The sequence below is a fragment of the Kryptolebias marmoratus genome, linkage group LG19 (genome assembly GCF_001649575.2).
Source record: "Kryptolebias marmoratus isolate JLee-2015 linkage group LG19, ASM164957v2, whole genome shotgun sequence".
NCBI classification, from domain to species: Eukaryota; Metazoa; Chordata; class Actinopteri; order Cyprinodontiformes; family Rivulidae; genus Kryptolebias; species Kryptolebias marmoratus.
The window spans coordinates 18,380,106-18,393,825 of NC_051448.1; the positions used below are offsets into that span (position 1 = coordinate 18,380,106).

The following is a 13,720-nucleotide window of genomic DNA, read 5'->3' on the forward strand; positions in this document are numbered from 1 at the left end:
GTGAAGTTTTCTTTGTCATCATAAATTTAGTCATTAAATGAGCTACTTTCATAAACTTTGGGTCAAACTCATCCCTTGCCTTTGACACTATCTGCCTTTGATCTGTTTGTTTAAATCACCCCCAGCTTCCCGTTAATTCCCCCCAACTCCAGCGGTAAGTATTTCTAACTTCCCATGTCAAGTTTCGGGAAATTTTCCACCTCCTTTGCAGCCAACAGCGAAGGTGGTCTGACCGTCCCAGAGCCGATTCTCCAGGGGAACCTTTGCAGCGTGCCGAGACGCCTTTCCCGTGGTGGCGGAGGGACGTGCGTGCAGCTTCCACTCCCCTCAAAGTGATACGAACGACATCTTTCATTCTTTGCACATGCAGTTGGCACAATTTCAAGTTTTTTTTATTGTTGCTTATGTGGAGAACAAACCATGATTTGTAAAAAGTAAAGAAAAAAAAAAAAGACAAAAAGTAAATGCCACATGAGGCTTCACCAACAAGTAATCTTTGCCGTAACACGTTTTGACAATACTGCTGGCAGGTAATACTTGATGTGAACAATGCAGAAGAAATAGGAATTCCTGTAAACAACGCAAAGAAAGACCTCTTTCAATCAAACATAACGCACTGGTACGGAGAAAGGTTGGCTGGATGGATTGTACGTACAGAAATGAGTCGTTACTTTGCCCTCGTACCTGTTTAACACATCGTAGTTGACCAAGAGTTTCGTTGTAAACAAATCAGGACAACAAAGAAAAAAAACAAGGAGGAGGAGCGAAACCGACGGGGGGCAAAGATGGCACTAAGCTTCACAGATTTGAGGCGTCTGAGGGTTCATCACGACAGAAACGCAGCACAGACCTGTGCAATTCTTTTCTTCTTTTTTACACAACATCGATTAAAAGATCCGGGTACAATCGAGACAAAAAGAGAAATCACAAAACACACAAATGTTTCTATATATACAGGGCAGCTCCCCTTACCGGAAGCTGAAAGTACAGATTTTAACTCGTGTTTTTGTTTGTAAGTGCAGGGGACAGGCCTTGGCTGGAGAAGGGGTATTCCGGCTAATCTGAAGTCGGACTTGATGGAAAAGATCTCGTACCTGTTGTCGACAGCTCTTTGAACGACTTCCGTTTGGAGAAAACAAAAGCTGACATCTGCTTTAGTGAGTTTAAGACCAAACGTTTTATTGTGGTTCATAAAAAGCTATTACTGTTTAAACGTTTACGCTGTCGTCGTCTTGGCAGAAACGTTATTAAATTCCTGCTAGAAGCTGCCTCTGCTGTTCGTGCTTACAGACAAGCACAGAACTCTACCTTGTTTTAGCTCCATATCTGTAAATCTGAGTCAAATTTTCTCCGGTCGATGAGATGTGGCAACCATCTTGAACGGGGATGACTCCAAAAATTTGTTGTGGATGCCCATCCAACAATTACTTTCTTCTTGTTTCATTAAAATCCATCCAAGTGATTCAGCAGATATTTTGCTAACAAGAACACACACAGACACTTGCATGTTTGCATTTTATGACGACGGCCGATAAGCTGTTTCTCCAAACTCAGGTTGCTCGAGAAGCTGTATATAAAGCAGGTAAGACTATGTTCATTCACGGAATCTAACGTCAAAATAGCCAGAATATCCCTTTAACTAAACATAGTGCTGCTGCCAAACATTTTAACCAAAGAAAAAAGAAATTTAAAAATAAAGGAAAAACTTGTCATTTAGCAGAAGGATTCCCAAAGTGGATCACAGCAGAACCTTCGGGCGTTCCCGTTCCATCTCGTTACGTTCACAACGTCGCCCGTTCGCTCGAAGCTCGATGGCGTTTCCACGGCGGCACCTCCTAACCGTGCTGTTCCGGGCTCTGCGGTGACCGTAGCGGAGACGTCGCAGGTTCTCTGTAGGAAATTCAAGTTTTGACGTCACGCTCAAACCCACTGCTGACATCCTTCGCCTCGCTCCCCGACGCCGCTTCGGTCCTCCTGGTGGCGAACGCAGCGCCGAGTGAGGCTCCACCGCGCTGATGGGTCAGGATTTGATTTCTCCCCTCCTCAGCAGGGGCATAGTTTCATCTCAGAAAGGCACTCGACTGAGTTCTGCTTCACAGTTTGCTTATGCTCTGGCTTCCTCCCCCCTCCCTCCCTGTTTGTTTGTTTTGTTTTTGTTTTCTTTTTAGCAGCACTTTGCATTGATCTCCATTTTTAGAGAAAATGACACTTTGTGACCATGTTGCATTGCTATCAACACACATATACATATGTACAAGGATGGACGCGCTCCGCACACAAACTGACACCTGTCTGCGTTAAAAGACCGAAGGTGGGAAAGGGACGCCACGTGGGGGAAAGAAACGAGGAGAAACGGTGGGTGCTGTAGTGTTTGGTGTTGATCTTGTTTATGAGTGTTTGATGGTGTATTTGCCTTTCTGCAGCTGGGAGATGTACAGCTTCGACTTGGTGCCGTCCAGCCGTTTGAACCACACCTCGTCGTTGTTGACGGTGGTGATGATGGCACTGCGACGTAAGACACAAACAAAAGATGTAAGAGTGGCACCGAGCTGAGGACGCCGCAACTTCCAGTCAGTAAAGCTCTGTCACCACCACGCTGCTGAACCACAGACATTACAGGAGGCCATTCTATCGAATTTCTACACAGGAAATACGTAAGGCACTTTTTTTGTGCGTGTGTGGACGCATCCAAATTTTAAAGCAGCTGATCTGAAACAACACAGACCAGAAGTAAAATTAAAGTCTAATAAAGTGGTTGGAGCAGTGAGAGGGTTGGAGGTCCCATTCCACCAGTTTGCCACGTGTCAAAGACACTGAACCCCTGATTGTCTGGATGAATGTGATCTAAAGCCCTGACCAGACTCTATGGAATGATTTATTCAGATTAGCTTTATAGAGGTGTAGCAGAGTGATGTATGATGGGGAAATGAGGGCACAGACGGTGTTGTAAAATGCTTTGAGTGGCCTGGTTGGCTAGAAAGGGGCGATATAAGTACAGACCATTTAACCGAACAGGGTTTTCCAGTGTCCAACACCGAGGCAACAAATAGCTGGTACATGCAGCCAGTTTTTGGTTTGTTTGTTCTTTAGCTCCCAAATCAAACTGTTTAATTATCATACAAATTAAAACCTGCTGGAATATGAAAGGGGGGGTGGGGGGGGGGCAACTGAGGACATTTGGCCCAATGCCTACAGTAGGGTCGGTGACGATCAACAGTAGGAATAACACGATGCTCAGACTGTTTCCAGAGGATATTTCTGCATGTTTTGAAGTGAGGTTCTGTGAAAAGGTTCCAAACAGTATCTTACCTGCTGCAGATGGCTCTTTGCACAACCTCAACTTGGAGACATGGTTTCATTGTGACAGAATCGCTAACAGCTACACCAAAATAACCATTTTGTGAATGCTATTTCACAAACCTTCACATCGCCTGGTTATTTTGGCAAAATTCTATTTCCGACAGAAGTGCCCATTGTAGTTGTAATGAAAGCGCTACGGCTAGCTGCTGCCTCCACTATTTGCGCCTCTACATAATCACAGAAATCGATGTGAATAACTGTGTCATGTAAAACTGACGAACACGTACAATTTTTTTACGGTGTTTGGATGAACCGCCACAAATCCTTTGAGATTAGAGCCGTTTTAAAATGGCCGAAATCCACTTAGGTCCTGAATCCGCTCAGACTAGCCGTTAGCTTGTCAACCAGTCAGGATTGAACTCCATTTCTCCAAACTGAGGTCATTCTGAGCGCCATCTACTACAGGTAAGATACTAACAGAACCCCTCCACTTCAAATGACGTGAACTGTCCCTTTAAGGTCCTTTGTGAATTTGACCTAAATCGTGTTTCTTTTACTGCTGTTGACATGTTTGTTGTGTTAAAAAATAAAAAGTGTCATGAAAGCCACAACCTAGTCACGCTGACTAAATGATTTTATCTCGAGTAAAAACACGGGGCTGCCCACGGATGTGCCTGCCTTTTAATCAGCTGCGTGAACTCAGGGCCTGGCCAATAGGAATCATTTGGGAAAACTGCAAAAACTCACCCAAATGACAGATGCAGCAGTCTATCTTTAAGTCAAATGGACTCAAAAGGAAAAGCAAACGCCACCTCTGAATCATGCAAGCTCACAAAAGGTGGGGAAGACATTACAGCGGACGAGGATTGTCCCTCCCACACAGACCTTGTTGGACACTCGTCCTTCCTGTTGATGCAGATGGTCTGTCCCCTGCAGTACCACTGGTTGTCGTAGAAAAGCCGGCCGTCCTCGGAGCGGGCCACGTGGTGATGTCTGTCAGTCTTCACTGCGGGGACTGAAGAGGGAAAAGAAAAACAAGCGCCGAGTCAAACCTCCCTGTCTCGGTCCCGGTCGATCGGCGCTCTCTGCCAGATATTGACTGTAACCGAGGACGAGGAGAAACTCTTACCGTCCACCTTCACCCGGTGCGGCCCCAGAGATGCCATCGCCTGTGGAGGAGAGACACAGAACTCGGAAAAGGTCAAACCGCAACTTTGATCCGGGTGACTTTCACCGTCCTCTTCCGGGAGACGTACCTTTCTGATTGCCGTCCAGTCTTCAAGGATGTCCAGATCCTGCAGCATGTAAACAATATAAGGGCGTGAAAAGAGAAGAAGGTTAAGGAGAACAGGCGAAACGGCAGGACGCGTCTGTCTTAACCGAGGACGAGGGATGCGAGCGCGGGGCCGATGTGGAAGGATATCAGAAACGACGACCGGTTTCTTCTTCTTGACGGGACAGAACGGGTCCTTCTTCTTGTTCTTCCGCGCGTGCAATCCATCATTCCACAGCTCTGGGAAAAAAAGGAGGAAGGAATCCAAATCAGAGGAATCCAGAGCTTCTGTGTCCCCTTTGTCCAGTAAGACTTCTACGTCTAGTTTAACAAGTTCATAGAGAATATTGAGAATGGGATTTAAAGTATTTATACAGTGATTATTATACGATTAGACAGGCAGGTTATTGATTTCTCACAGAAGCAAGTAACGCAAAGAAACAGAGCAAAAGGCAAAAAAATTACAATTAGAGTTCAAATAAACATTTTCATTTCTTCATATTTTTGACAGCCAAGTGCTGATCCCCATGGATGCCTGGTTATGTTAGAAAATGCGGGGTTAAAATCAAGAATCTAATCTAATTAAATAAGGATGAATTCATTTTTTGTAAAATGAAGAAAATATTTATCTGCCTAAAATAATATCCATGGTGTAGACAAAACCTATAAGGGTCTTCTGCAAAATTCACAAAAATGCAAAAACTAAAGAGAGGAAATCCACCTGATTTTTGTTCAGGAACTGTCTTAAATAAAAAAAAACGATTTAAGATTTGAAACTTTTACTGAACTGTCACAGTGTGGAACACTAAACCAGAGAACAGCATCTCACTTGCTGCCCTGTTTGTGTCTGAGCTGCCATCAGCTGACACCGACAGTAAATATCTTCACATTTATCAGCTGAACTTGATTTAAAGCCACAATAGCTGTCAAAATACGCACATTTTTCAGTGATTTTACCTGAAGAAGCATACCTTTTATGCTTCTACAAAGTTTCTACATCAATAAATGACTGTTTTAAAGATTAATTCAAGTCAAACTCATCAGTGTCTTTGTAAAAAAAAAAAAAAAAAAAAAAGTGTTAGAAAACAGCAAACACTCCTCACTTCTGTTTACAGCTAAAATTGACGATCAGCAGTTCGGAATATCTCGGCGCTGCTCGATTCCCTCCCCAAAATGACCCCGCTCCTGCTTACTCTCGTCCTGGCGGCTTCTAATCAACTCCGTTTCCATCCGTGGGAATATTTCACACGCCGACACTGTTCTAAATGACGCAAACTCGTCGAACGGCTCTGCTGATTTTGCTCACTGGTTACAAAAATTCAGCTGCAGACATTCAGTAGTGAACGACTCGTATTTAGTGTGTTTTTTTTTTAAATCACGGATGACTCTACAAAAAAAAACATTGAAAAATCACATATTTGGCCAGCTGTTCTGAGTCAGGACCAACCACTTTTATCTCAGTTCGACAGTGTTATGAATACAGGATGGGCTGCTCAGATAACACTCAGGTTCAGGTCAGGCTTACAGAACATCCAACGCCATACAGATGTGTGTAAAGATGTTTCGTTCTGATGTTCTTCTAAGGTAAGACGAAGACCTCCGGCAGTTCTGACATACTGTGTATCTGACACTATCCTCCTAACGAGCGGATTAACAAAGGACATGGTTTCTGACAGCAGTTTGTTGGAGCTCTGGTTAGTACCTGAGGTAATGTCAATGCTGTGTCTGTCTTCCTCCAGTCTTCTGATCTTCTCCTCCAGCTCGCTCTGCACCGTGTCGAAGAGAAGCAGCTTCTCACTCTGGCAGACACAAAGGAGAGGACCCGGTCGATACAGAGCCGAATAAAGAAATAAATCCTCAAAACCATCCTGGCGTTTCCTCTCTGTATTTGTGTCCAGACTGTGACACAAACTAAAGCTGCGGCCGGCTTTCTCTTTCAACAAGCTGCATCGTGACCTCTCACCTCCCAGTGTTGGCAAGCAGCTTGGATTTCGCACTCGTATTTGTTTTTCACCGACTCCAAGCACAGCTCCCTGTAGATCCCTGCAAAACGAAACAACAGGCTTTTTTGTGCTGAGGCTGTTCCGGATGTACGGTTTCTGAAAAGAATCGTAATAATAATAAAAAAAAGGGGCCTGATAATTCAGCTCACCAGCCACTTTGGTTCTGATCTGCATGTTCTCCTGCAGGTTGGCCAGCGGTTCCAGGTACTCCTGAGCGCAGCCAGCCATCACCTCCTGCAGCTTGACCTCCACCTGGCTCAGACGCTCCTTGTACAACCTCAAGACGGAGGAGACGAAACGAGTGAATTTGTCGCGCCGAACTGACCAGCTCTCGTTTCCGTGCCGAGCTGCGTTTTCCAAAGATCATCGGCGCGAACGCCACGTTAACGTCAGGCTTTAAATGATTTATCCGAACCGTTTGTTTTTCCAGGTAGGAATGATTAGAAAACATGTCACTTCTGTGTGTTTAAAAAAAAAAAAAAAAGACTTGGGTGGATGAGTTGGACTTCATTGCGGATGTTTTCGAACCCCCACGGGTTCAGAATTCACCTGAAATGAATTCGCCTAAAGCCTTTTATTAAAGGGGAAGTTAAATAAAAGATCGAAATAATGAATTTTCATGTTTTTCTTCTAAACACTTCTATAAAAACACTCCGATTTGAAACCTTAATAACTTGTATTTGGAGTTTTTGTGTCAAAATCCCGACGTAGGCTGATTGTGTGGGCGGAGTTACCTCCTTGGTTGGGGATGTAGAAGGAGGCGGGGCCAGCTGTGGCAGACCGCTGTAGGACACTGAGGAGGTTACTGTCTCAGTGTTTATCAGGAGAAATGGAAACAGAAGAAGAATCAACTTTTGGTAATAAGAGGACCGTTTTTATTGTTTTTAAATTTTGGTCTGGAGAGATGCTGTCAGGGAGCTGAAGCTCCACGTTTCCCCTACTTCACAACGATGTCACACAGTCCTCGAGGAGTTTCCCATCACTTTGGCAGTTTTTGAGGGTTTGTTTCAGTGTCATTTCTGCTCCAGAAGGGTTTCCTGATGACATCTCATCCTAAAGATTGATGTCATTTGGAGGTAATATAATATTTGATCTACATCACTCCGTTCCTCAGAGGAAGGGGGCCTCTTTCCAGCATGTTTTAGACGTGTTCCTGCTTTAAATGGACGACTTGTGGACGTGCTGCTGGAGAACCGGACGATCTGGCGAGGAGGTGATTAAACCATTTGAATCAGGTGTGTCGGAGCAGGAAAACCCTAAAACTTCCAGGACAGCGGAGCCTTGAGGCCTGGAGTTTGACACCCCCTGATCTATAGAGATGGCTGTCATTACACTAAAACTGAAGCAAAAAACAGAAAGGTAAAAAAAAAACAAGGCAGATGCCTATTGTATGAGTTTGCCTTCATGTTAATAATAAGGTGTTTGGTTCATAGTTGTGTGTTTAGGTGAGTTTTCCTTTTGACAGCAGTGGGCTCTGCTTGTTTTAAACAGATCTGGGGACTTACTGCTCCTTCAGGTCAGTGAACTGTTTCTCCAGCGTGGTCATCTCATCCAGGCACTCCATCCTCCTCCTCTCGCAGTCTTCATCATCCATTTCTGCTCACAAGACAGGACACCTTTGACATCACCCATTAACCCTCCATCATATGTCCACCCCCCGGCTATATTGTCAAGTAACTGTATTCAGGACCAATATATTCCATTTAGGCTGTTATCTGAAGGCATTTATGTTTCGTTAATTTCGGTGTAAGTGAGAGTTTAAGGCCGCCTTACCCGAGCTGTCTCCATCTTCGGACACGGACGAGCTAACGGTGTCCTCCTCGTCCGTGCTGCTGCCGTCTTGCTCGGGAAAATCTACCTCCATTTCTTCGTGGTTGCTTTCTTTCTTCTCCCGCGAGTGAACCGGCATTGCGGCTTTCGGAGGAGCCGGGGTTAGCGGCGCGGCACGCCCGTTTTCGTCGCGTTTAACCTCCTCCGAGGAAAAAAAAGAGAGAGGCTAAGACGGCTAACCGGTTAGCCGGCCCGCATCCACCAGCTGAACACACAAACCACGGGCCAGCGGCAACCAATCACAGCAAGGTTTACTGAGCTCAACCAATCAAATGCTGGCACCAAGCGCCAATCGCTTCCGGGAGGATTTAGGGAATTGTAGTTTTTACACCTTCTTGTTGAGTGACAGTGAACTGAAACAACAGACACAAATAAATAAACATAGTATAGCATTATGTTTTTAAGTAAAAATAATTTGCTTGACTTAAACTTTTACACACCAAAAGCCACAGAAACATAATTTTAAGTGACTAAAAAAACAATTGTTTTTTTATATTTACAATTTAAATATAACAAATACATTTTTTCCACACAATGAAAAAAGAAAAAAAAAAGGAAAAAACAACTATAATTATCAAAGGCGAAAAGGAGATAGTGTTTTTGCCTGTGTCTTCGTGTGACAGCGCATGTGTTCATTTGCCTGTTGTCTAGAACTGATTACCTTTTGGAGTCAATCCCATTTAAGATGGCCGCCACAGCTAAGCAAACTTAGAAAACGCAAAAATGGCTACCACTCGGTCAATTTTACAGAAACTTAGCTAAAATTTGGAATAGCAGTAGCTGAGCGTCATCTACAACTTATACTTCAAGCGCTAACTGCTTGGAAGAGATCCGCTTTTAGGACTTTGCCGTTACTTCCTGGAGTCAACTCTGTCGGTCTGTTAGCAAAATATCTCATGAACCACTGGATGGATTTCAATGAAACTCTCAGAGAGTCATCACTGGGTGTACGTCTTCAACTGGTTACCGTTTGGAGTCAACCCAAGTCAAGAAGGCCAACACAGCCAACTGACTGTCAGAAACACAAAAATGGCTGTAACTCAGTTGATTTTACAGCTACGGAGCTAAAGTGTGGTGAGGTAGTAGAAAGTACATCATGTACATCAGTACATGAGAAACTGTGCAGTGTCATCAGGTTATCCCTACAAAAATCATTTGAAAGAAAAAAACCTCTTCAGACTGCAGCAGCTGAGCGCGGAGGCAGCGCATCGGAGACTCGGCATCAGAGGAGCTGACAGATGAGTCACGGATGATGGCAGGTTTTCACAGCGGCGGCGTAGTGTACAGCTGCAGGAGTACATGGCAGAGGTGTTGGAGAGCCTCTGCAGGCTGAGTGAAAGACGCGTCGAGCACCCCGGGGTTGAAGCTGTCACGGCTTGACGCCTGCCTCTCCTCTTCCTCACTCGCCTGGCAGTGATTGATGGACTGAGGAGGGAAGGAAAGCTACATGCCTGGAGTTTACAGCGATGGGTAGCTGGGAAACAAGAAAGTGTATGTTCTTTTACTGGGAAACTATGAGTTACAAGGAAAAAGACTGAAGACATTTCTTTAGAACCTAAAAATAAATAAATAAAGAAGGTGTAGTGTCTCTTGGACCATCACACCAGAGCTGTGCCTCAACAAAACGAGCTAAAATGAAAGGTTTTGCTTCAAAGGTAACAAGAGGTACAACAGAGGTCCACAATGTGTGATGCTAGTCAATTTGAACCTCCAAATGGACTTTTAGTTAAATAGATGGTTCAGATGCTTGGCAGTAAAGTTCTGCAGAAAAGTTCAGAACAAGTAGTATCTTACCTGTTGTAGACAGCTCTTTAGAAGTTTAGAAAAAGGCAGTTTCATAGTGCTCTCCACTCGTGCTGTTTATATATAACTGATCACTAGCTAGTCAGGTGAACGACTACTCAACAACCGTGCTCGTACAAACGCTCGTAGTAGCTTGTAGACGTATCTATCCCAGTGAGTGTTTTAGCTTGTGAAGTGTCTTCAAATGGTGGACGTTCTTCTGGGTCTTCAGAATTGCAGCAGCGATGTAATGCTCAAAGAAATGACTTTACAGACATAAGTTATTCTTGAACAGTGAGTTTATTCAAAATAACAGAGTCTGTGCCGAATCGAGACTTCTGGCCCAATCAGTGAAATCCCCCGTTCCTGTCGGGGCTGCTTCTTTTTATAAACATTTACCACACCCAGTTGTACAATAAAACACACACACACATCCCACTGAGACGGACCTTAACAGTATGGATTCAAATACATTCAATTCCCTTTATGGTGATAAGCTGGGGTTTTTAGGCATGCAACAGATAACCTCCATATACGTCTTTGCTGCAGTTGTTTTCCGACGATTGTGAGCTTAGGAGCCCACAATCCACTTCCCAAGAAAGGATTGTAGCTGAAGACAATGTCTCAGCTTGGAAGTCAGACCCCATCGCAACACAGCACAGATGTAGCCCAGTTACCTCACTTGGAAAATGGAATCGAATTCCACCGGAAGACCCACAAAACATTGTGCCTACTGCACCTGTAATGGTGACTCGCGATACAGCCATCGTCCTCACGTGGAAGGGGTGGGGGTTTTCTTGGTCACTTTTCCAAAGCCGAACACGCAGCCAGAGAAGCGTGATCGCTGGATTCCAGCAACGGGACGAGCTGGATTTGAGCGGGAAAAAAGAAAAAAAACACAGATTTACATTTGCTCCGAACAATGTAGAAATAAACATATATGTAGAAATAAGGACGTGTACCAGAGTTTTGTTCATCAGAGTGAATATAGAGGTCAAATACCAGAGTATCTTTGCCACTACAACAACAATAAACACTGTTTAAGTTTGAGTCCCACACCAGATTTGTTTTGTTTTTTTTAATCTCTTTAAAATGTCAATTATTGGAAGAAACAAATGTTTTTTTTCTGCATGGAAGATTTGAAGTTAAGCTGTTCAAATACTTTGAGACAAACTATATTTAGTTTATCATTGGGATTTAGTTCAGGATTCTGAATTTATTTATGGTAAATGGCTTACACTTGTATAGCACTTTATAGTCCATCGTCTTTCTAGTCCAATGACCCCAAAGCGCTTCACACTGCAGTCATTCCCTCATTCATTCACCCATTCACACACTGATGGAGGTCGGCTACATCATAGCCACAGCTGCCCTGGGGCAAGCTGATGGAAGTGAGGCTGCCATCACACCGGCGCCATCGAGTCCTCTGACCACCACCAGTAGGTGAGGCAGGTGAAGCGTCTTACCCAAGGACACAACGGCTGAGACTGACAAAGCAGGGGCTCGAACCAGCAACCCTCAAGTTTCAGGACGAACCCTTACCTCCTGAGCCACTGCCGCCCCTTATATCATGGTTTTGTTGAATATTTTCATTTTTAAAGTGTTGTTGACACCTTTCATGTATGCCTACTCTACTTTTTCTTTTCAAAACGCACTAAAGAGAAGAAAAAAAAACAACAGCCTCCCATTGTCTTCAGTTTGCATTTTTACCACTTGAGGGCAACGAAGACCTTTAAACTAGCAGGGAGTGACAGTTCACCACTTTTCAAATTATTTCTAATGTGTATGATTGATTTTTTCCCCTTGTCCCTTGACAAAAAACAAAACAAAACATAGACAAGGAATGCACATATTTATATATAAAAATAAGAAGGTAGAAAAAGATTCAACATGCTCTATGAAAGGGCAAAAATGGGAGTCTGACTCTCGGGTCTACATGTGTTTTGCGGATCTAGAGAAGGCTTCAAACGTGTTCCTGAAAGCGTTCTGTGCTGCAGAAGTATGTGGTGCCGAGGTGGCTTTTTAGCACTGTAAGCATAACAAGAGCTGTGTCAACATGTTCCAGGTGCAGGTTGGACTCCCTCCAGGGAGTTTGTGGCGTTCGTGAACAGAAGCTGAAGGTGCAGTCATCCCGAGGAGGGTGGCAGGTTTGGGAACGTCAGCGTCTGATCTCTGCTTCCTGCAGCTGACATGGTTCTGTTGGTGTTGAGTCATAACCTCCGGCGTGAGCTGGCGAGCTGGGATGACATTTAGCTCCTCTGAAGCTGTTGTCATCCTCCATGAGAATGTTGGAAGTCGGCTCTCATTCATGTGGTCGCGTGACGAAAGTCGCGTCATTTTTTTTTGTTGTTCTTGTAGCGGCTTCGTCCGCCGCTTCTCGACACGAGACTCGGGCCGAACTGTTTCTCACAGGTGGTTTGCGCCAAGTGTCGTGTGATTGGTCAGACGTTGTTGTGGGCGTGTTTATGAGCTTTCATGGAGCCATTTTGCTTCTACTGCTTTGCTGAGAAGCAGCTGGCGGAGGCTGTTAGAAAATACAGCCGTCCCTACAACTGTTCCAACAAAACAAGGACGGGAGAGTTGAGTATCCGGCGGGAAGAAACCCCTTTTAATGTCGTAGGAGGAGGGAGGAGCTTCTCTGGCGTTCTGATCCGAGTGTCTTGTGGACGATGATGGTTGTGAGCGAAAACGAACAGCTCGCAACCACGTGGCCGCTTCTCATGGAGTATGCTGGAGCCTTAAGTCTGAGGCTATGGCTCTCAATCAGGAGAAGGTGAAATAGTCTCTCCTGGTTAGTGTGAAGTTATATAAAATGTTATATAAAAGTTATATAAAATGTAAGACCATGAAGTTTCTTTTTACCAGAGTTCAGAGCCCAGAAACAATGTGAAGGATAATAGCTGATGAGATGACGTCATGAAATCCAGGTTGCGGCTCTCCACGAGGAGAATGGAAAAACACTGACATGGAAAAAAAACTGATGCTTTGCTTTTCGAGTAACAAAAGTACATCGAACAGGAAGTTCGATTGAGACGTAGGCTGAGTGCTCTGAACTTCGGTAAGGGTCTCCCTTTCAGCACTGAAAGTGAATAAATGTGTTTTGATTTTAAGATGAACTCTTGGCTGTTTTTGACTCTCTTCCTCTGTGCATCTTCCTGATCCCGTGTGAGGACGTAAAGCAGGTGTTTCAGTATTTTGGGAGTTTTTATCTGTCCTTATCATTAGGCATATCTTGGGAGTCTTGTTTACGAGTGATGACAGGATGGCGCAGGAAATAAAGCGACAGATCAAGGTCTTTGGCTGCAGTAACAAGGCATTGCTCTGGTCTGTTGTGGAAAAGAAGTTGCAAAGCCGAAGGGCAAAGCTCTTAATTTACTGGGCTGTCTGCATTCCAAGCCTCACCTATGCTCATGAGGATTAGAACAAGAGCCTAAATCCAAAATGAGTTTCTTCTGGAGGGTGGCTGGGCTCGACCCCATTGGATAAAAGGAGGAGCTCTGCCATCTGCGGGGAGTTGATCCGCTGCTGCTCC

General features: G+C 44.4%; 1 protein-coding gene across 1 annotated transcript; it reads right to left on the minus strand.

Annotated features, from left to right (window-relative positions):
* Positions 1 to 354: 354 nt before the first annotated feature.
* Positions 355 to 8,635, minus strand: brms1lb (BRMS1 like transcriptional repressor b). The gene is made up of 10 exons (XM_017409025.3): positions 8,350 to 8,635; positions 8,082 to 8,172; positions 6,726 to 6,853; positions 6,537 to 6,616; positions 6,276 to 6,372; positions 4,724 to 4,813; positions 4,557 to 4,621; positions 4,430 to 4,469; positions 4,186 to 4,315; positions 355 to 2,505 (listed from the first exon to the last, which is right to left on the minus strand). The coding sequence occupies exons 1-10, from the start codon at positions 8,483 to 8,485 to the stop codon at positions 2,388 to 2,390; spliced, it is 975 nt and encodes a 324-aa protein (XP_017264514.1). The 5' UTR covers positions 8,486 to 8,635; the 3' UTR covers positions 355 to 2,387.
* Between the last annotated feature and the right edge of the window lie 5,085 nt (positions 8,636 to 13,720).

Bases quoted from the DNA above. Each gene is read 5' to 3' on its own strand.
- brms1lb (XM_017409025.3), bottom strand. From the start codon at position 8,485: ATGCCGGTTCACTCGCGGGAGAAGAAAGAAAGCAACCACGAAGAAATG. The intron at 6,617-6,725 runs GTGAGCTGAATT...TTCGTTTTGCAG, and splicing joins GATCAGAACCAAAGTGGCTG to GGATCTACAGGGAGCTGTGC. The intron at 4,622-4,723 runs ATATCCTTCCAC...TTCTCTTTTCAC, and splicing joins GAAACCGGTCGTCGTTTCTG to GCCCTTATATTGTTTACATG.